The 22,663-nt window shown below is 31.9% G+C and overlaps 1 protein-coding gene, 1 non-coding gene and 1 pseudogene across 2 annotated transcripts; all 3 read right to left on the reverse strand.

The window, feature by feature from the left end:
- Window positions 1-3,300: 3,300 nt before the first annotated feature.
- Window positions 3,301-3,407, reverse strand: LOC113873994. The gene has a single exon (XR_003506056.1). It is a non-coding gene; the product is annotated as a small nucleolar RNA R71 (small nucleolar RNA).
- A 5,121-nt stretch (window positions 3,408-8,528) lies between these two features.
- Window positions 8,529-15,996, reverse strand: LOC113872111 (annotated as a pseudogene).
- Window positions 15,997-17,531: 1,535 nt separating this feature from the next.
- Window positions 17,532-22,060, reverse strand: LOC113871626 (rhamnogalacturonate lyase B-like). Its single transcript, XM_027508723.1, has 16 exons — window positions 22,056-22,060; window positions 21,902-21,992; window positions 21,619-21,740; window positions 21,462-21,512; window positions 21,046-21,159; window positions 20,682-20,801; window positions 20,410-20,545; window positions 19,999-20,181; window positions 19,412-19,567; window positions 19,212-19,318; window positions 19,037-19,130; window positions 18,788-18,929; window positions 18,480-18,639; window positions 18,274-18,390; window positions 18,056-18,179; window positions 17,532-17,768 (listed from the first exon to the last, which is right to left on the reverse strand). Exons 1-16 carry the CDS (start codon window positions 22,058-22,060, stop codon window positions 17,532-17,534), a joined length of 1,959 nt encoding a protein of 652 aa, XP_027364524.1.
- Window positions 22,061-22,663: the final 603 nt, after the last annotated feature.

Here is a 22,663-nt window from a genome sequence, read left to right on the forward strand (position 1 = left end):
GCATTTTCCAAAGAGATTTGCAACTGTCTTGGAATTAAACACACTAGTAATTTTGGTAAATGTAATAGCCTTAATTTCTTATTCAAAAATAGATAAATTTTTATAACGATAAAGAAAAATAGAAGAATTTACTATTCTATTCAGACTTAAATAATTGAATAAAAGTGAAACTTACATTTTCTTATTAAATTTATCAAATTTCAAGGGTGTTTAAAACTTTTGAAAGGAATAGTTTTGGAAATTTAAAGTGATAAATAAAGAAAAATTTAACTTTCTATCTAACAATTTATTTAGTTAACATTATATACATATCAGTTTAAAACAAAATCAGCACCACTTCTCCGATGAATAAATTTTATATAAAACTGATTGCAAATTACCATAAAATACTAATTAACAATATTACGTATACACTTTAAAATTAATAATTACAACAAAATTTAACAAAGTGTCACAAATTCTAAAATTGACATTTAAAATATTTATATAACTTGATCAACTTAATAAAATATTATAATTTATCAAATGATTTTAAACCCTAATAGCGTAGTCTATTGAGAATATGATTCTAGATCAGTCAATCTTCTCTAAATTTCTTCAATTTCAATTCCTAAAAATAATTAGTAAGAGTGAGTATCCTCTGCCCCACTAAATCTCTTATATTCATAAAGTAATCAAAATAACACAAGAAACATAAATTAGTTGATAAATCCATATTTTACTAGTATTTTAGTTCAATTTCTAATAATTTTCAATAGTAAAGTTGATTGATAAAACCAAAAATCCCATAAAAATACAAAAATGTCATTGTTCTTTAAATAGTTTAGTTATTTTAGATTTTATGCTCTTTTAGTATATATTGCTAATCGAAATAAAATTTTGTAGGAAACTCTAAGTTAAGAATCATAAGGCTGAGATTCAAGAAAAAAGAAAATAAAAGAAAGTGGCAAATCTGAACTTAGAGAATGAAGAATCCCAAGTTGTATTTTGAAAGTGATCACTATTGGCTTATACAGTGATACCTTTGGAGTGGATTCAGCAAAATATGGTGAAAGTATTCACTATTTCTACTCAGAGTGAACATTACCGAGCCTCTGTTCAAAAGCAGAGATGAAAGTGTTCATTATTTCTACTCAAAGTGAACACTTCAAAGCATAATCCCAAGAGAAGAGTTGCGTGTGAACACTTTGAACACTTAGAGTGAACATATGCAAATGTGTTTAGCAGAATAAGAGTGTGTGTTACTCATTTGAATGCCTAGAGTGAACAGGCGCACCAATATGAGTTGGACGTTACCACTTTCTACACACAAAGTGATCATTACAAAGAGCTATAATCATAGTGAACATGCGCATGCCAAAATCTAGAAAAACAACACAAAGTGATCACTTTCTTCACTAAGAGTGATTACATTAGCCTGGGAATGTTGCAAAAAGCCATCTGCATGATCACTCTATGCACTCACAATGATTACGCCTAAGAGGCAAAAAAATTATAAATACAAACTCAGTTCAGAGATTAAGGATCTTTGGTCTTTTTTTCTTTTCTATTTCATTTTCTCACATTGAGAGAGTCTGTAAGAGACATTGGGGACATACACCAAGCTTTACATCTTGAGAAATCAGATTGAAGATGATTTTCTGCTCATCTCCTTCTTCTCTTTCTTTATCTTCTCATTCTATAATGGCTTTCTAAACTTCTTATACTTAGGTATTTATGGATATGAAATGGAAGTGTTAATTTGACTATGGATCTGAACTTTGAGTATTTGATTGGATAGAGTAGTTGATTTTGTTAATAAAGCAGTTTTTGGATGATAATTCAATTAACTAAACAAAAAGGAACCTTTATCAATGAAAATTGGACTGGTTTCTTGGGGATAAGTCTTTATAATATTGCAATCTTATAGTTTCTAACTCTTAATGCAACATTTAATTTAATTACACATAAGGAATTAGGGTGATGAAGTTGAATATTAGGATCATTGAGTCAAGGAATTGATCTTTGGTTAAAATTTAGTGAAATTGATTGTCAATCAATCCAAATGCTTGGATGTCTAGAACATGATTGAGTTAATACTGAAGTCTTAGTGAAGTAATTTCCTAACTCTAATTCATATATCTCATCTCATCATAAAATTCATGGTTTTATTCTATTACAACTTTTATTTTTCTGTACTTGTTATTTTTTATTCTAAATGTTACAAACTCTTTTTGAAACACATTTGGTTCAATTAGTTGTTAATTTGGGAAATGATAATTGAGAAAACCAATCACTGAGGATGATACTTGGGACACAACTTTAATTTTAAAAATTATAATTTGCTACAACCATCCTAATACACTTGCTAGTTGGCTTACTTTAATGAGTATATACTAAAAGTAACAAGTTTTTGGTCCCGTTGCTGGGGATTAGTTATTTTCAAAATCAATAGTAGCAAAAAGACAACTAGATTGAGCTTTTGTTTTTCTCTTTCTTATTATATGATCTGCTTTTTTATTCTACATTAGTCATGTATGTTGTTTAGTAGTTAGTTTTGCATTTTGTTATTTACTTTTTACATTAGTTCTACATCATCTTTTTGTAATTCTGCACTTTTTTCTGTTTCGTATAAGTGTATGCATGATATTTTTTTTAATTCCTTTAGAACATTACGTTACATTTATTCTCTGTATTAAGTCATTTTGTAAATTGATTTCTTTTAAGTTCTGTTCGTTTCTATTTTGTTTCTTTTAGTTTTATGGAAGGTAAAAACAAAAACAAAGTTGCTCTTGTATTTGATCCTGACATTGACAGAATATTAAGAAGATTAAGAAGTGACACAAGAACAGAAAACTCAGTAAGCAAGGACCAAGAGATGGAATCTACACCTTCTCCACAGAAATCTATTAATATTTAGTTTACTTCTACTCCATAGCAAACACCTCAGGAAACCAGAATGGCTGACCAAAATAGGATTAGAACATTGGAAGACTATGTCATACCGAATATGCAAGGATACAACTCCTTAATACTTTGAAATCAAACTAGCCTTACTCCATCCAGTTGGTACATTGGAAACATTTTTCTGGTGGAATTTCTGATGATCTTAATTTGCATATTTCTAATTTTTTCTAGTTATGTGACATGATTAGGATGAATGGGGTCAATGAAGATGCTATAAGGTTAAGGCTATTTCCTTTTTCCTTGAGAGATAAGGCCAAGTGTTGGTTGTAAGCATAACCTCAAGGGAGCATCATCACTTGGACAGACCTTGTTAACAAGTTCCTTGCTAAATATTTTCCTCCATCCAAGGCAGCTAAACTAAGACGAGAAATCACATATTTTGTGCAGCAAGAAAGGGAGTCACTATATGAAGCATTGGAGAGGTATAAAGAGCTCTTAAGAAGATGTCTTCACCATTGTATTTCTGAGTGGATCCAATTGGAATCCTTTTACAATTGGATGAATGCAGCAACCAAAACCATGGTAGATGCAGCTAGAGGAAGTTCCTTAAACACCAAATCTTTGGAAAAGGCTCAGAGGATTATAGAGATGATGACTTTCTCTATGTATCAAAACTCTAATGTTAGAATGTAGCAAGTTATAAAATCTTGAAATCAAGTTTGAGTCTCAAATATCGTCCTCAGGGAATAGTTTTCTCAAGTATCACTTCACAATTCAACAATTTAATTAAGCTTAACACAATTCAATTAGAGTTTATAATATTTGAAAGCAAATTAACAAGTGCAAAATTCAGAAATTGCAACAGAGCAAAAGATACGAATTTTTATATGAAAACAGATGTATGAAACATAGTTAGGGGTTTACTTCACTAAAACTTTAGTGTTAACTCAATCAAGTTTTGAACATTCAAGCATTTGAATTAGTTGATAATCAATTTCATAAATTATTAATCAAATGTTAATTCCTTAACTCAATGACTCTAACATTCAATTCAATCATCCTAATTCCTTAGATCTGATTCAATTAAATGTTACCTTAAGCATTAGAAACCACAAGATTGCAAGATTAAGATGACTTATCCCTAAGAAATCAATAATCTTGGTAGTTAATTCAGATCTAAGAAACAAATTCAACTTCTATTGATAAAAGCTTTTCTGTGTTTAGTAAATTGAATATCCATCCAACAACTACTCTATTAACAAAATTAACTACTCAATCCAAATCAAATACTCAAAGTTCAGATCCAAAATCAATTCAACACTTCCATTTCAAATCCATAAATCCCTAACTACAAAAAGTTTAGACAGCCATTACAAAATGAAAAGAGAAAGAAAGAGAAGAAGGAGATGAGCGAAGATTCATCTTCAATCCGATTCCTCAAGATGTGAAGCTTGATGTTCATCCTCAATCTGTCTCTCAGACTCTCTCAAGACAAGAAAATGAAATAAAAAATGAACAAAAGATGCAAAAATTCTGAGCTAATTCATATTTATAGAATTTTCCACCTTTCTGGAATGGTTACTATTTTTCAATAAAGTAACCACACAGAAGCCCTTCTGGTAACCTTCATGACTAGAACAATCACTTTTGTTTATAATAGTAGCAACGCAGAGATGGATTACCTCTAGTAATATGCGTGCGTTCATTTTCATGCAAAATAGGAGTCACGCGTAACATGTTCTGTTGGAAAGCTCTCTGGAACGATCACTATTATTTGAAATAGTGATAACGCGCAACTAGTTTTGCCTCATGCGCGTGATCACTTTACTCAGAAATAATGATCACCCATAGTCTATTGCCTCAAATCAAACTTGCGCATATTCACTTTTCCTAAAAATAGTAATCACGCACAAGTTGTTCTTCTCACCCCAGCTCTGGAACAATCACTATTATCAGAAATAGTGATAACGCATGATCTCTGTTCATAAGCGTGATTACTTTTGTTGGAAAAAGTGTTAACGCACAAGTCAGCCTCTGAACTTAGGCTCTGGAATGATCACTTTTCTTTAAAATAGTGATCACGCCCAACAACTGGCTTCATTATTCCTTGCCTTTTATCTCCCAAATTACTACTTTTCTTCTACCTTTCTCTTGATCTTCTAGCCTTATGATCTCAGCTCAGAGTTTCCTACAAAATATGTTCTCATCAGTAATTTTTACACAGAAAATTCACAAAATCTAAACAACTAAACTATTTAGAAAAGAATTGAACATTCTATTATTTTTATGAGTTTTCCAGCTTTCTCTATCATGTTTTCTATATCAAATGTATTAAAAATTAAGGTAAAATAATAGTAAAATATGGATTTATCATAGACATTCTAGGAGAAGTAATGGATATAATGGATATGAAGCTAAAGCATTAGAGACTCTTCTTGCTCAAAACCAACTGCAAAACTAGTTATTTTCTGAGCAGATTGCAGCTCTAACTCAATAGATAAGCAACTACAAGCTGGACCTGTCCCAACTACTCAGCTGATCTATGATTTTTATGGAGGTAACCATGCTAATAGAGCATGTGATGCGTCTACATTAAAACCACAGAAGCAAGTTAACTACATGGGAAATTATCAAAGATAACAGCAAGCCTTTCCTCATGGATTCTAATTTCTAGCTAGTAAAAACCAACAGTTTATAAATGAAATTCTCAGAACTCTGCTGTAAAAAGCAATAACTCATCTATTCCCTTTTCAAATGCAAGAAATTCACAACAGCAGCAATTCTTTCAGGGAAATTCCCTTGTTCAACCTCAAAGGAATACAAAATTTTCAACGCTAATGACTGAAAGGATGAAAGAGATGAAAGAGACTATGCTGCAGTTTACGAAGATCACACAAACAAGCTTCAAAAATCAAGAAGCATCAACGAAGAAGTTAAAAACTCAAATTGGACAGCTGGCTGAATAATTAGCAAATAGAGATGAGGGAAGATTCCCTAACAACACAGTGATTAATCCAAAGGAGCAGTGCCAAGATATGACTACTAGAAGTGGAGTTATGGTTGCAAGTCCAAAAACTATAGAGTAAAAGGATACAACCCCAGCTACCGAAGGAAATGTGAAGGAAGAATTAGAAAAAAGGAATTTCACACTGCTGAAAAGAGAAAATTCAGAAAAAGAAGTCTTTACTAAGCTTGAAAAAAGAACAAAGAAGCAATTGTTTGAGGAAGCTTGTAAGCCTATGGATGAAGAAAAATACAAAAGACTTCTCTATCCTCAAAGAGTGCAGAACTTGAAATAACAAAAACAGTTTGAGAAATTCCTTAATGTGTTTAAGAAACTGTAGATAAACATTCCTTTTGTTAAGGCATTAGAACAAATGCCCCCTAATGCTAAGTTCATAAAGGAACTGTTATCAAGAAAAAGGAAATTAGAGAATGACAAAGCAGTACCTTTCACAGAAGAATGCAGTGCTATCTTGAAGAGGAAACTCCCTCAAAAACTCCATCATAGATGCCTCAAATGGAATTTTTTAAAACTTGTTTGGAGCTAGGGAGACCCTATTAAAATTAACCTTTTCTTATGGAAAGTTACTCATGGTAGGTTGGTAACTAATTCTGAAAGGTGTATTCATGGTATGGCTAACTTTTCTATTTGTTCTAGGTGCAAGGGATGGAGAGGAATCTATGATGCATGTTCTTAGGGATTGTTGGTTTGCAAAGAATGTTTGGAATCAATTTGTTCTCTTTAGAATTTGATCCCTTTTTTTAGTAGGGCCTTGATCGTTGGCTGGAATTTAATTTAGATAAACATAATCAATATAATTTCCTCACTGGAATATTCTATTTGGAATGGTTATTTGGAACCTTTGGAAGAATAGAAATCATGATATTTTCTAGAATTCTCCCTTAATTCTGCCTCTTTGGTTCGTAGAATAAAACTTGATTTTGATTTTTATCTCCTCTACGGCAGGTCCAATCAAAAGGCTGCCTCGGCTGAAATGGAAGTCCAGTGCCTTGCTAGATGGATACCACCTCTGGATTCTCAACTGAAATTGAATGTGGATGGAGCTATTTCTCTTTACCATAGTACTTTGGATCCTTGCTACCCCTTAGCTACTGAACTTTGGGGAGTTTATTGGGGTTTCAAGCTTGGCATTACAAATAAGTTTCAATCTGTTTGGATTGAATATGATTCAAAGGAATCTATTATCTTGATTGTTAAATATTCAGATTGTAATCACCCGCTATATTTTGTTATTAGTGAAATTAGGAACTTAGTCAAATGTATTCGATTTATTAGATTTAGTCATATATTGAGAGAGACCAACTAATATGCTAATTGGCTGACAAAAGTTGGGACTGAGTGTCAGAGGCCTTTTTCTTATTTTGACAAGATTCCCCCATCCTTACTTCCTTTTCTGCATTTGGATGTTGTTCGGTCTTAATATCTTAGGACAATTATCTAGCTTATGTTATGATTTTTGGGCATTTTAAGCCCTATTAAATATATATTAAAAAAAAAACAACTAAGATTCTATACATATCTTCAAGAATAGATATTTATAAAACGAATTAAGTATAAACACAGACATCAACGATTCATAAAATTCATAATTCTTAACGGTTAATATTATTTATATAAGATAATTTAAAATATTAATAGATAACTATAAGTAAAGGAAATATTTCTTTAAAAAAATACTAGATCTTATTAATCGATAATTGGAAGACATTGATTAGAAGTTTAATAAATAATTTTTTTTATTGAAAATCATACTAGAGAAACATTAAAAATTGTAATGGAAGTGTATTAAATATATTTTTAATCCTTTAATTGTAAATAAATTTGTGAATAATATAACTTATTGTAATTTTTTTTGTAAAATATGCTTTCCATTTTTTAAGAATTAGGCTAATTGTCTTTTTTAAAAATAGGCCATATATATTACTTATTTTTTTAAAATAAATATCTTATAGTTCACTTTAGGCATCTATTTATGTTGAGCTAGCCCTGTATAAGTTGAATTGGATGCTGGAATGAAAAACCTAATAAATTACTAATAAAGGCACTATATGATAATAATAAAAAAAGACTTTTAAAAATCTTATTTGATAGTTATAAAAAAATAATAAATAAAGAAAATTTTAAAGAACAAAATTTTATTTAAGCTTATTGAAAATATTTTCATGTAAAATACTACCATCTCACTTTCATGTTGCCCCACCAATCAAAGTAAACAACACTATCTAAGGATTTGTTTGTTTCTATTTTGATTTTTAATTTAAAAATTATATTTTAAAATAATTTAAAAAAGTAATTTTTAAAAAGAAAATAACATAAAATTTATATTAACAAATAATATTTTTACTTAAAATAAATTATTTTTAAAAATAAAAAATAAACATGGTCTGAATCTCTAAGTCTACCTAGAATTCCTTTTCTCAAATGTTATATGAAGGGTTACCTCATGAACGAGCACAACCCAAGTTTTGAAGCTTAAATGCCTTACAAGCCGCTATTTATTCAAAATCATAATACTAATTACACAAGACACACATAATGCTTAATTAAAACCATAAACTCCAAGCCTTATCTTCATGCCCTATGCCTTCATTCTCTGAAAATATGAATCATGCAAATTTCAAGAGTTTGGCTTCAGTGTGTTCCCAATGTCAATAACAAATCGATATTTTACATCTGCTTTGAGAAGGCGCTCCATCGCTGTGTTCACATAATCTATAGGAATAACCTCAATGCCAGGTTTTACATCGTGTTTAGCAGCAAAATCAATCATTTGTTGAGTCTCCTTAATTCCTCCAATGCAACTGCCAGCTATTAACTTTCTCCCTGCAAACAAAGCGCAATACTTGTAATTCACATTTTTATAGCAACAATATTCAAATCATTCTGCTCCCCACTTTGCACTAAAGCATTTTTTACTTGTAGCAGACATTTATGCAACAGCTAGTATTCCATAACTAGCATGTGAATCTCTATCAACATTAGGAAATCATTTCAAGAGAAATAATATTTTACCATTTGGGTAGACCCTTCGAGAGTTTTGTTTATATTTCGTCTTAGCATATAGATTTCAGTTATTTAGTTATAACTGTAAGTCAATTAGTTGTTAAAAAAATAATTTGTGATTGTATATAACAACAACTTGTATATTCATTTATCACTTTTCTCGATTAAGAAAAATACTATTTTTCATCATCTTCTTTATTTCTTCTTTTGTCTATTCTGCGAGCTTACTTTATTTTACAGTGCCATTTATGGCTCTTTACGATTTCTTGATGGTATCAGAGCTCTTCAATTGAAGAGCTCTACTGCACAACTCATATTATCTGTTTTTGCTAGTTTCATTTTTTATTTGTTTTCTTCTTCTCTCCAAACATGAGTTCAGGGCAAGATCAATCCTTAAATGTTCACAGCCCCTATTATCTGCATCTTAGTGAAAATCCTGCAACACCTCTTGTTTCACCAGTTTTTGATCCCACGAACTACAATTCATGGAGTAAATCCATGCTCACTGCGTTGAGCGCGAAAAACAAAATTGAATTTGTTGATGGATCGCTTCAAAGACCAGCATCTGATCATGTTCTACACTCAGCATAGAAAAGATGTAATAATATGGTTGTGTCATGGCTGGTGCATTATGTATCACCTTCAATTCGACAAAGCATATTGTGGATGGATAATGCTCTTGATATTTGGAAGGACTTGAAATCACGCTACTCACAAGGAGATTTGCTGCGAATTTCAGGATTACAACAAGATATGGCTTCTATTAAACAGGGTGATACTTCTATTACCGATTATTTCACAAAATTGCGTATGATTTGGGATGAATTAGAAAGTTACAAACTTGATCCTGTGTGTACATGTGTTCATAAATGCTCCTATGATGCTCTTACTAGTATAATGGAAAGAAAAAAGCAAGATCATGTTATGCAATTTTTAAGAGGATTGAATGAACAATATACTACTGTGAGGTCCAATATCTTAATGATGGATCCTTTGCCACCCATTACTAAGGTGTTTTCATATGCAGTTTAGCAAGAATGTCAATTTCTTAACTCTAATTTGATTGGAGATATGAGTTTAATCAATGCTGCTAGCACAATTTCTGGATATAATATTTTTTGTAGTTACTGCAGGAGAACTAAGCACACGATGGATAATTGTTTTAAAAAAAATGGATATCCTAATCTCTCAATTAATAGGGGAGGAAGAGGAGGTCGCAACTCTTATGGAAGAGGTAATAGCGTAGGAAGAATTATTAAAGCATGTACTCACTGTGGAATAAATGGTCACACTATTGAAGAATGTTACAAGAAACATGGTTAACCACCTGGTCATAGATTGTATAAATCAGTGAATAGTACTGTTGCAGATGTAGACAATACAGAAAACAATGACAAACAAATGCCGGATTGTATTGTAAAAGATATGAAGCTCACAACTCAACAATATGAGGCCTTGATGAATTTGCTTCAACGACAGACAAATCATGGAGTTTCAACTTCAAACAACATTTCTCACATAAACCAACTTGGTACAGTCTTACCATCTAATAATCATGGCATTATAGGTAATGATTTACCTTTGATTTGCACCATTAACAAGCATGATCAGGCCACATGGATCCTTGATTCAGGTGCAACTGATCATGTGGCTTCTTCATTACAACTTTACACCACTTATAAGCAAATTCATCCCATTGATGTTCAGCTACCCAATGGCCAGAAAATTGTGGCATATTATTCTGGAACAGTGCAACTCACTAATTCCCTTACACTCACTAATGTCCTATATTTGCCAAATTTCACTTTTAACTTGATTTCTATCTTCAAACTTGTTTCTTCACTTAATTGTAAATTGACTTTCTTTGCTGATAAATGTTTGATTCAAGAAATAGCCAGCCAGAAGATGATTGGTATAGTTGATGCAAAAGACAGATTATACAAATTAAAGAAACAGTTAAGTAAAGTTTTGGGTGTTAGTTCTATGATTGCTACCTCTAATTCTACTCTTCCCTGTAAAAAAATGATCATAGATTTATAGGACTATAGATTAGGTCATCCCTCTCATGAAAGGTTGCGTCTCATGAAACAACATTATCCTATTTTGTTTTCTGATTCAAACTTTGTATGTGATACATGCCATAAGGCTAAGCAAAGAAAATTGACATTTCCTTTGAGTACCTCTCGTACTTTTACTGCTCTGTCTTTATTGCATATAGATATTTGGGGGCCTTGTTCAGTTACATCTCTACATGGACATAAATATTTTTTAATCATTATAGATGACTATTCAAGATTTGTATGGGTTTTTCCTATGATTTCTAAAGCTGAGACACAAACTCAATTACAAAAATTTGTTCTTTTTGTTGAAAGGCAATTTGAAACCAAAGTTAAAACTATAAGATCTGATAACGGAACATAATTTATTATGACCCAATTTTATGCTGCTATTGGTATAGTGCACCAAACTTCTTGTGTTGAAACACCTCAGCAGAACGGAATTGTAGAGAGGAAACACCAATATTTGTTGAATGTAACTCGAGCTCTTCTATTTCAATCCCATTTACCACCTATTTTCTGGTCATATGCTCTTCTCTATGTTGCGAATCTCATCAATTATTTGCCTACACCTTTTCTTGATAATTTTTCTCCATATCAGAAATTATACTCTATCCCTTACAACATTACTTTGCTTCGTGTCTTTGGGTGTCTTTGTTACACAAGTACTCTTACAGCTATAGAAAAAAACTTGATCCAAGAGCTTTACCGTATGTTTTTCTCGGCTTCAAACCCCACAAAAAGGGTTATGTAACATTTATCCTTAAAACTCGAGCTATTGAAATATCCAGAAATATCATTTTTTTACTAAGAATGTTTCCTTTATCTTGATGTTATTTCTGTCACAGATAATTCTCCTTCTCTTTCACACCCTCCTATTATAATTCATACTGATGATTCATATCCTCCTCTTTCTGAGACACATAATTTTTCTGAGTCACATTCAATTGTTCCCTTTTCATCTTCTTCTCTTGAGTGTATTCTCAATGATACACAAACTAATGCATCCACTAATACTTCATCCTTCAATGAACAACAACCTCAGCTTCACAGATCTGATCGACCAAGGAATAGACCAGGAAAGTACAATGACTTTCAAACAAAATTTGCATCAACTGTCACCTCTTATCATCCAGGTATTCAATATCCTTTATCCTCAGCATTATCATATAATAGATTGTCTCCTTCATACCACAGTTTTATTATGTCTATCTTTTTACAAACTGAACCAACATCTTTCACTGAGGCTTCCAAACATGAACATTGGATTCAGGCAATGAATGAAGAAATTAGTGCTTTAGAGAGAAACAACACATGGTTTCTTACAAACTTACCTTCTCATAAGACTGCTATAGGCTGTAGATGGGTCTATAAAATCAAACACCATGCTGATGGAAGTATTGAAAGATATAAGGCACGACTAGTTGCTAAAGGTTATACTCAAATTGAGGGATAAGACTATTTGGACTCATTTTCTCCAGTTGCGAAGATTACTACAGTTAGACTACTTTTAGCTCTTACTGCTGTAAACAATTGGCATCTCAAACAACTTGATGTTAACAATGCTTTTCTACATGGTGATCTTAATGAGGAAGTTTATATGGTACTTCCTCCAAGAATGAAATCATCTAAACTTGGCCAAGTGTGCAAACTTCAAAGATCTCTCTATGGCTTAAAACAAGCTAGTAGGCAGTGGTATGCTCAATTATCTACTTTTCTCATGTCACGTGGCTATAAGCAATTTGTTTCTGATTATTCATTGTTCACCAAACATAAAGAAAAGTCTTTTACTGCTGTACTAGTATATGTTGATGACATTGTTTTGTCTGGAAATGACATTTCTGAAATATCTCATATCACCAAAATGTTGGATATTGTTTTTCGTATAAAAGACCTTGGAGATTTAAAATTCTTTCTTGGTTTTGAAATTGCTCGAAGCCAATCTGGTATTAATATATGTCAAAGAAAATACACTCTGGATATTCTTAATGATGCTGGCATGCTAGGATCCAAACCGGCTTCTACACCAATTGATTATTGTACACGACTACATCAGACATCTGGTCTTCCATTATCTAATATAGAATCTTCTTCTTTTCGAAGACTCATTGGGCGATTAATCTATCTCACTAACACTCGACCAGACATTACTTTTGCAGTACAACATCTTAGTCAATTTGTGTCTCATCCCACATCTGCACATCAGCAAGCAGCTTCTAGGATTCTGCGCTACCTTAAAGCTGCTCCAGGTCAAGGACTTCATTTCTCATCAAACAACATACTTCAACTAAAAGCTTTTAGTGATTCAAATTGGGCTGGATGTATTGACACCCGCAAATCAATTACTGGTTATTCAAATTATCTTGGTTTCTCTCTAATTTCATGGAAATAAAAAAAAAGGCAACTGTGTCTTGTAGTTCTTTTGAAGCAGAATACCGTGCTCTTGCTAGTACCACATGTAAATTACAATGGCTTACTTTCTTACTCCAAGATTTTCATGTTGATTTTCGACAACATGCTTTGTTGTTTTGTGACAATCGTTTTGCTCTTCACATAGTCGCCAATCCTGTCTTCCACAAAAGAATCAAACATATCGATATTGATTGCCACATTGTTAAAGAACGGTTACTCTCTAGTCTAATCAAGTTACTACATATTTCATCTGCAAACCAATTAGCTGATATCTACACCAAAGTTCTTTCTCCCAGCGCTTTTCATTTTCTTCACTCCAAGCTAGGAATGAATGATATTCATTCCTTAGCTTGGGGGGGATCTTAGCATATAGATTTCAGTTATTTAGTTATAACTGTAAGTCAATTAGTTGTTAAAAAAATAGTTTGTAATTGTATATAACAACAACTTGTATATTCATTTATCACTTTTCTCGATTAAAAAAAATACTATTTTTCATCATCTTCTTCATTTCTTCTTGTGTCTATTCTGTGAGCTTACTTTTTTTTACAGTGTCATTCATAGCTCTTTACGATTTTTTGATTTCAAATGTATTTTTAGGTAAAAGCAAGTGAGAAACAAAATTGCAGTGTGTCAATTTTAGGTAGTTTAAATAATGCAACTGTTATTTCAATTCCGAGTTGGATGAAGGCTCTTTACTGACTATAAACATGGTATTATTTTCCATATGCTTACCCGAAAGTAAAGGAAAGACCGGTAGCTCAAAAGGCTTATCTGGTGCACCAACCAAGACAAGTTTCCCATGATACTTCAACAGACCAATCAAAGGAAACAGAGGATGAACAGCAGAAACTGTGTCAATTATACCATCCAAGGTGCCCATTGCAGCCTAAATGCAATAAGTGGGATGACATTAGAAGTTGATCAATAACTATAGCAAATACAACTATGTTTGATTCAGGTTCAGCTTATTTTAGAAAAAAATCACAAATTTTTAAGCTATTTGATAGAGCTTTAAAATTAAAATAATAAAAAAGAAATTATTAGTTAAAAAAAATCATTTAAAAAAGCCAAAATAATTGAACACACTTTCATGTTGAAAAAGGTACCTGCATCTGATCTTGGTGACTGCTGACCACAAACGAGTCAGCTCCAAGATGTTCAATGGCTTCCTTCTTTTTGTTGGGAGATGTGCTAATAACAGTGACCTTCCCCAAAAGCTTTAGCAAACTTGACAGCCATATGGCCAAGCCCACCAAGACCAACCACACCCAGTTGCAGGCCAGGCTTGTCAAGTCCAAAATATCTCAAAGGGCTATAAACTGTGATCCCAGCACAAAGGAGAGGAGCCGCAGCATCAAGAGGTAACCCTTCTGGAATGTGGATCACAAAGTGTTCATCTGCAACCATCAAATCAGAGTAGCCTCCATATGTGGTGGTGCCATCAACATTCTTAGCACCATATGTCAGAATTATCTTTGGGCAGTAATTCTCAAGATTGTCTACACAGCTTCGGCATGAACTGCAGGATTGAACCATGCACCCCACACCCACCTTGTCTCCTGTTTTGAACTTTTGTACCTTGCTTCCCACCTCTGTTACTTCACCCACAATCTCATGCCTACATTTTGGAACTCACATTAGAATTCAATGTATTTATCTTAGTGATGTTATCCAGTGCATAGACACTTGAAAACTTGTTACTGATAAACAAAAGCACAATTTTGATTAAACTTAGCCTTCAAAAACAGGGCAGTCAAACTGAAATAAGAACAATGTCAGAGAAAAATGAAAAACTGAAAACATCACTCATTTGATTTTGTCCTTTCAAACATAGTTTCCGTTTCTAAGTAACTAAAGTTAATTAATATGTGACGAATGAAATACATTTTATTGTTGATAATTATCTCATTTTTTTAATCTATAGTAGATAACATATGATTTCAGTTTCAAAAATTTAACACGTGATTTTTTAAAATTAGAAAATATTTGAAAGAGCATATAACGAACGAGTTTATTTATGCTTAAGAAAATAATTTATAACTTTTGTAAAAACTCTTCGTAATTTATTTTAATAATATTTTTTGGGTGACATGCTAAAATAAGTTATTTCTAACATATTTTAAAACGTTTTATGATGAAATTTATGCTATAAATTCTCACGCAATAAGAATTTATTGCATAAATATTTAAGTTGTTTGCCTAAACATTGGTATGTTTATGTAGATTAATAAAATAAGAAAAAACAGTATGTTTATGTAGCACGAAGCATACCCAGGTACTAAGGGGTAAGTGGAAGTGCCCCATTCATTCTTCACCATATGGAGGTCCGAGTGGCATATCCCACGGTATAACACTTTGAATGTTACATCTTTCTCTCCTGTTAATACATCTAATTAACACGTTGTACCATAAAATGATTAAAAAAATTGGTCACCCAAATGACCCAACAATGAAATACTTGATATTTCTAAATTACAGGAAAAGCACAGCCAAATTAAACAGAAATGAGTACCTTCTTGAGAACTTGAAAGGGGAGAGAACCCCAGATGTGTCTCTAGCTGCCCATCCAAAAGCTTTCTTGGGATGCTCCATCTCTGGTGGAAGCGTCATTTGGATATGTTGCTCACTAACGAAAGAACTTGGACTGAGAATGTGACTCGAAGGCAGATATGAGACCACACAATCATGTGGCAAATGGTGCTGCCTCAATGCTATTTTAAATGGACCTTGGTAATGTGTGGTACCTATAGTTTTAATAAAATATTCGAAAACAAATTATGTTCCTTACAATTAAGGGCAACGTGACACCTTCTAGTTTATGGCGCGAAATTACAAAACATAAAATAATACAATTTAACTAATTAAAGTATGAGTACACCAGGTAAAATATTCTGTACTATTTGGGCATTTGTTGATTAAAAGAGTAACGATTAAAATTTTAATATCATTGTGCACACACATATATGTAGTCTTAAAAAAGTAAGTATATTTATTCAAATACTTAAGTTAAAAGAAAAATAAAAATTAACTATTATCCAATACCATTGTAAAATAAATAAAAATTAAAATGTCAAAAATTATAATATTCATAGTTAAAATTTTAAAATATAAGATAGAGTGTAAATATTTTAATTATGAAATTGTTAAATAAAAATGAGCAATTAGGTAACATGGCGTATATTCTGCTATCAAAATAATTTTATTACTTATACGCCTACCTGCTAGAATTTTCATTTTGCTAAAGAGTTATATTCGAATTAATTTACTTTTAAAACTTTCAAAATAAATTTATAAAGAAGAATTTATTAGTTTTTTAATAAATGTTTAAATTAAATTATTGTACCTTGACAAAAAAAAAATGTCATAGTTTGATTTATTTTAATTTATAAAAGAAATTAGAGGCAATTTTTTCTCCCAATGGTTCACAACTTCTTTAATATATAGTTCTAAACTCTACAATCGGTTTTAGAATTTACAACATTAAACAAAGATAAGTGAAATTTCAAAGTTAATGGCATGGATTTTTAAGTATCAATTTTATTTTCAAAAACTATAAAATTAATAATAGAATGATTAAAATTAGTTGTAAAATAAAACCGTTTAAATTGTTTTTCTTTTTTTACCTATGACAACAATTTGGACGATAATTTACAAAACAGACCAAAACAAACTTTTCAAAATGTTTTTATAAAAGAGACCTGACTTATTGTACTAGATTGAATGTTGCCTGACATTCTGCTCAGAGATGCACAAACGTGTAATCTCCAGACCTGTGTAAGAACTTAAAGTTTCAGTACATTTTTTTAGTTTAGGCAATAAGAAGTTGTACAGTGGACAATGAGAAAGAAGAAAGAATTAAATGAAGCACAGGGGAACAACTACATGTAATCAATTAAATAAATCAATTTCAATGCAAATTAACGAATTGAATCATTGTTCAGACGATCAGAAAAGCAAAAATAATAATAATAATAACAATAACTTGAAGATTTACATAATTATTTTATTCCCTCTGTTCTGAAAATCAATTATGCTATCTAACCTATATCAACTACGTTATTAATGACTGAAATGAAAGACTGACAAATCATAGAGAGTAATGCAACAACATTCAATTTAACTTGTCTCTTGCGCGATTCAATGCTTCAAGTTCGAGGTCTTTCCAAACGGATGTAATCATACATAACTCCTTGAAAAGGACTTAGAGCTTGGGCCTGCCTCAGATAGATGGTGTTGCTTCCTTCTACCAATAGATGGCTTGCTAGTTCAATGCTATATGGCCAGTACAATCCATGGATGCCATGTCTTGCTACAGCATTGTCTTGGCCTATTAATCCCGTGGAGAAATGTGGAGGACGTGCCAGAGGGTTATTGAACCGAACCTAAACAACCATTTCAATAGTGTTAGTGAAATTATAATAAAGATTTGGGTCCTCGTGATATTGAGTAACATGATAAATATGAATGAACTAGAGAGAAAAAGACAGATTTTATCAAATTTAATTAGTAGGTCCTACAACTTGGATGGTCTTTATTTGATAAAAATTGTTTTTTTCTCTCTAAACATTTATCATAATTAAGAATACTAGAAGATCCAAATTCATTATTTATAATAGTCATAGAACAAAACAACTATAACTAATCATCAATTAAGACTCTCATCATTTACCTGTAAGTTAGACCTTGTAGCAGAGGCCAAGGCAAGTTGTAGGGTGTAGGTTCCTCTTATAACAGATGGGAGATGAAATCTAATCTCCCATGTTGTTGGGCGAAATGTGTTATTTCCTATGTTCCTGCATGCATTGAAATTTAGAGTCAAATCTATAAATTGAATCTCAACAATTAATAGTTGCATAATTGTTAGATCCATAAAATTGATCATATTACCTCGGAACTTGAGCATAAAACCAATCTTTACTATAATCACTAACACCAACATTATAAACAAGGTTCTGAGTTGGATATAATTCAGTGTAACGCTGCCATAATCCATATTGTCTAAACCTGTCGATGTAGAAATGGTATGTTAAAAGAAACAGAAATAGTACAAGATTCAAAAGCATTAGTAATTTTTTATAGAGATTTTCACTAACTTGTCTTTTGGTTTCCCAATGTATAATCGGTTCATGAGGTTAGGATAAGGGTCCGGAACATAGAACTCGGCAGCAGAGCGGTCTGGGATGCCAATTTCCCATATGGTAGGTCCATTTCTTGGAGGATTGTATATTAATGAACCCAATTGGATAAAACATCCTACAATAAAGAACAATCGTATTAATGAGACGAGTTAAAAATTTTGAGAATGACTAATCTTGTCCCCTATTGGTGCTGTTTTATGCTTCAGATATCAAGGTTAACTTATACTAGAAATCTTATAGGAAATTCATGGAAAAATTTGTACCTGGTGTGATGGTTATAGTAGTTTTATATTTATAATTCCCAAAAACGCCAGGAACCCATGCATATAAATTGTAGTCCCCCGGTACTACATTTTCAATTGTGAAATGACCCACTTTGTCAGCTTCAGTCCAGAATTGGTAACCCTGTAAACAGTGATAATATTAGGTGAATCTTTTTAGTATCTCATTGTGCACATGACATTAATGTTTTTCTCATTCAATGGTGCCAATGATTTCATGAGCAGAAATACCTTGCTTTGTCTTTGCCATGATCCCACATCACCTGGCAGAGCCAAACCAACATAAGCATTTTCTCCATATACAGATCTCCCCCCGTTATTGTGTCTGGTGGCAAAGGGAACGAACATTAGCACTTCTATATCACAAAATATTATAAAATAAAATAGATGATGAACGAACATGTACCGGTCTTGGACTAGTAACTGTCCTTCCACTCTTCCCCGTTTGTTGGGTGGGAAAAAAGCATCTGATTTAGGGAAATCATATGGCCAACTTTTGATTTCCTCAGACAACTAAGTGAAGTAAATGCAGAAAAATTACCAGTCAAATTAAGTTTTGATAAGCACACTTTCAATGACATATGTAAGTGCTGTTAGTCGTAGTACCTGTTGTACAGCATTAGCCCAGAGAGCTTGTGAATCATGGTCCCTTGTAACCGAGTTGAGATAGACAAAAACTGGGCCATAAACTTTCTTGAAAGTTTCCCCTTCTTGAAATGCCATAGTTACCTCCTTCCCGGAGTAGTGGGTAGTGTGAAGTATCTGGACATAATAAAATTCATCGAATTAAATAGGATGCTAAAATAATATTTTCCACACTGATCAATCAAAAGAGCAGTTCATGCAGTGCTAATATCAGTCTATGGAGACAACCAATTTAAAGGTTAAAAGAATTTTGAAATGATTTTAGCACAAACCTCAACACATACAATGTTATTGTTGTTTTTATTATTATATTTTGAACTTTAGACCGGTTGTGCTTGTTAATATTGTGTTCATGTTAAAATTACTCAAAAGAGCGTGATAGGCTGAGTGGTCAATTGCAATCTTCAACAGATGTGAACAATTATTATCACTGGTTCAACAGAATTTGGTTTTACATTTTTCAGTAAGGTTTATCTTGTATCTAACAAAACAATGTTTATTGTGGATTTGAATTGGAAAGATATGGATTAAAAAGGTTTTGGACTTACATTGAGGGTGGCAGGTCCTACATGAGAAGTGAGACCTTGCTTGATTGGCCCACCACTACGGAACTCATTACTTGGTGTTATCATCCAAAACCCCACTGACTTGTCGGACTTGGAGTCAAAGTTAATCCATCCATGAAGTTTGTTATCTTTATTCTCACAAGAGTATTGATACTTGTCATCCACCTGGTCAAAGCCCAATCCAGTTCATTAACATTTTCTATTATATCAAAATCAAGCTCATTAACTTCCTAAAAAATCAAGCACATAATCAACAACAAAAAAACTGGGTTAATAATTTTATGAAAAAATTATCTTCCCCGGATAAATTTTCCAGATATGCTATGAGGTGCAACCATAAAACATTTGAGGAAAATTAAATTAAAAAAAAGGAAATAAAAGAAAAAGAGTTACCTCTCCTCGAAGCCCTGGGTCATCAGAATTGGTTATTAGAACAGCTTCATCAAAATCAAGGCGTTGCCCTACGGATCTATCTTCTGGCGTTGGCATGACTCGCTGCCTATCATCTGCTATAGCCATATAGTGAAACCTGTGCAGGTGAGATTTAATTTATTAGTTTGAGTGATGGGATGAGTACATATTTAATAATATAATTATAGAAAACTGTTATGATTATGTTTGGGAATGGGTATTATATGGTAGTGATGCTTTGCTTTTCTACTTACCTGTCCTTTTGTAGCTTAAAAACGACCCTAATGTGGTCAATCTCGACAGCAGGAAAACCTTCAGGACGCTCAAATATACCATATATGTATAATCCTGAAGTACCTCTACGTAAAATATATCTGCAAAATTTGACACATTTCAATACTTCACGGAAGTCAATTATACAAATTATGTTTTTATTTGTCATCTAAGTCGCAGGATGTTACACAATAATTACTTTTATCCAATGTGAACAAAATATATTTGTTTTTCTATAGCCATGTGAAAAATATTTTTGATTTTCTATTTGCTCACCTCCTTGCATATAGAACCTTTTTAGAAAAAGAATGTGTGGTGTTTGAGAAAGAGAAGACAAAAACTCGCCTTTTGTCTATGTTTAAGGGGGGGCTCGAGCCGTCCATATCCCACGTTCTTGAAAATGAAACCTCTACTTGATTCTCGCTGGCCTCTATAACAGAAAATCTAGTCCCATGCATTCTGTAGATCAAAGATATAAATTAATCAATGATTTATTTTGTCATTACGATTACTTGAATTACTTATAGGTCTCCAAATATTTATATATTACAGATTTAATTTCAACGTACGATTGGTATAAAAAATTTATAATATCATTAATTAAAATATATAATAGAAGTATAATCTTTAAATTAGTTATATAAAAATAAAAAATACTAATATAAAATTATATTATTAAATAATAATGTAAAAAATTGTATTCTCATATATTTTAAATAAATTCATATTATAATTTAAAATAAATTATGGAGAACAATTACCCCGAAAGTTTCGATGTATTTCCTGGTATATTCCAGACAACGTCAAAATACCTGCAAAACGGAATGTCTTCGTTCAGTAAATTAAACAATGCATGGTCTGAAACTAATTTTTAGATATAGGAAAGATCAACTTTTGCAATTAACAACGTAGGTATACCCTCTGTTGTTATATTTGTTGCGACCTTCAAGCACGTTATCAATTCCATTATATGATATTCCAAGAACAGTGCCCTCCGGTTTTGACAAAGTCATACGAATGATGCCATTTTCCAGTATCACCTGAAGATTAAACCCAATTGTAAAAGTTAGAGGCCACATAATTACTGTTGACTAAAATTATAAGGGATTTTAACAAGGACAAAACGGTACAATTTTTTTAAGTAATTTTTTATACTCAATGAAAAATTTTTAAGTTTTATTTCGATATTTAAAAGTAACACCAAAAACATTTTAAATACCTGCTTGTTTTCTTCATGCAGTTTGACTTCAGGTTGATTAGATGATTTAGGACTGCTGATCTCCCTTAAATTCCTGCAATAAGAAGGATAGTGTTGACGAAACAAATTGATGAAAAATCTATGTTATCATAAGTACAGCATTATACATATTCAACGGAATTAAAATAAGAAATTTTTGAACATGTTTGAATCACTATTTCTTAACCTTATAATTTTTCCTAAACATCTGTGCATTGCAATGAAAACTGCATGGTGTAAGTTGAAGCAGTATGAAATAGAATTGCGTATCGATGCAGCGCATGCAGAAAAAATCGAATCAAAAGCATCCACTATTGAGTTTTATTTATCTATTTTAATCTTATGATTTTTGGTTCAACCCCTTTAGTTTGGTTTTCTTCTTAATTTAGATAATAAAGTTTCATATCAGTGAATTACCAATAATAAATTAGAACTTTTAAAAGTTAGAAGAGTAATGAATTCCAACAGTCAAAGCTTTTGAGATAAATATAAGTCACTCAAGCTCAAATTTACTTTTTTCTCATTTACTCTTGGATCAAACCTACAATAAAATTCTAATGATTAAGATCACAAATATTTTCTATAAAAGATAATCTTGTTTAAATTTACTAACCCCCGTGAGACGTTATTTACCTACTTGAAATTGATGTATTTGATTCAACTTATTGTGAAAAAATATATATTTATCGAAAAAAAAAATACCAATCATGCATACATCATACATGT

Source organism: Abrus precatorius, unplaced genomic scaffold (assembly GCF_003935025.1).
Source record: "Abrus precatorius isolate BTA unplaced genomic scaffold, Abrus_2018 Scaffold7, whole genome shotgun sequence".
Classification (NCBI taxonomy): domain Eukaryota; kingdom Viridiplantae; phylum Streptophyta; class Magnoliopsida; order Fabales; family Fabaceae; genus Abrus; species Abrus precatorius.

Bases quoted from the DNA above. Each gene is read 5' to 3' on its own strand.
- LOC113871626 (XM_027508723.1), bottom strand. The intron at 21,741-21,901 runs GTGTTACTTTTA...TTTAATCTTCAG, and splicing joins AGGTATTTAAAATGTTTTTG to GTGATACTGGAAAATGGCAT. The intron at 18,391-18,479 runs GTTAGTGAAAAT...CTACATCGACAG, and splicing joins ATTGGGAAACCAAAAGACAA to GTTTAGACAATATGGATTAT.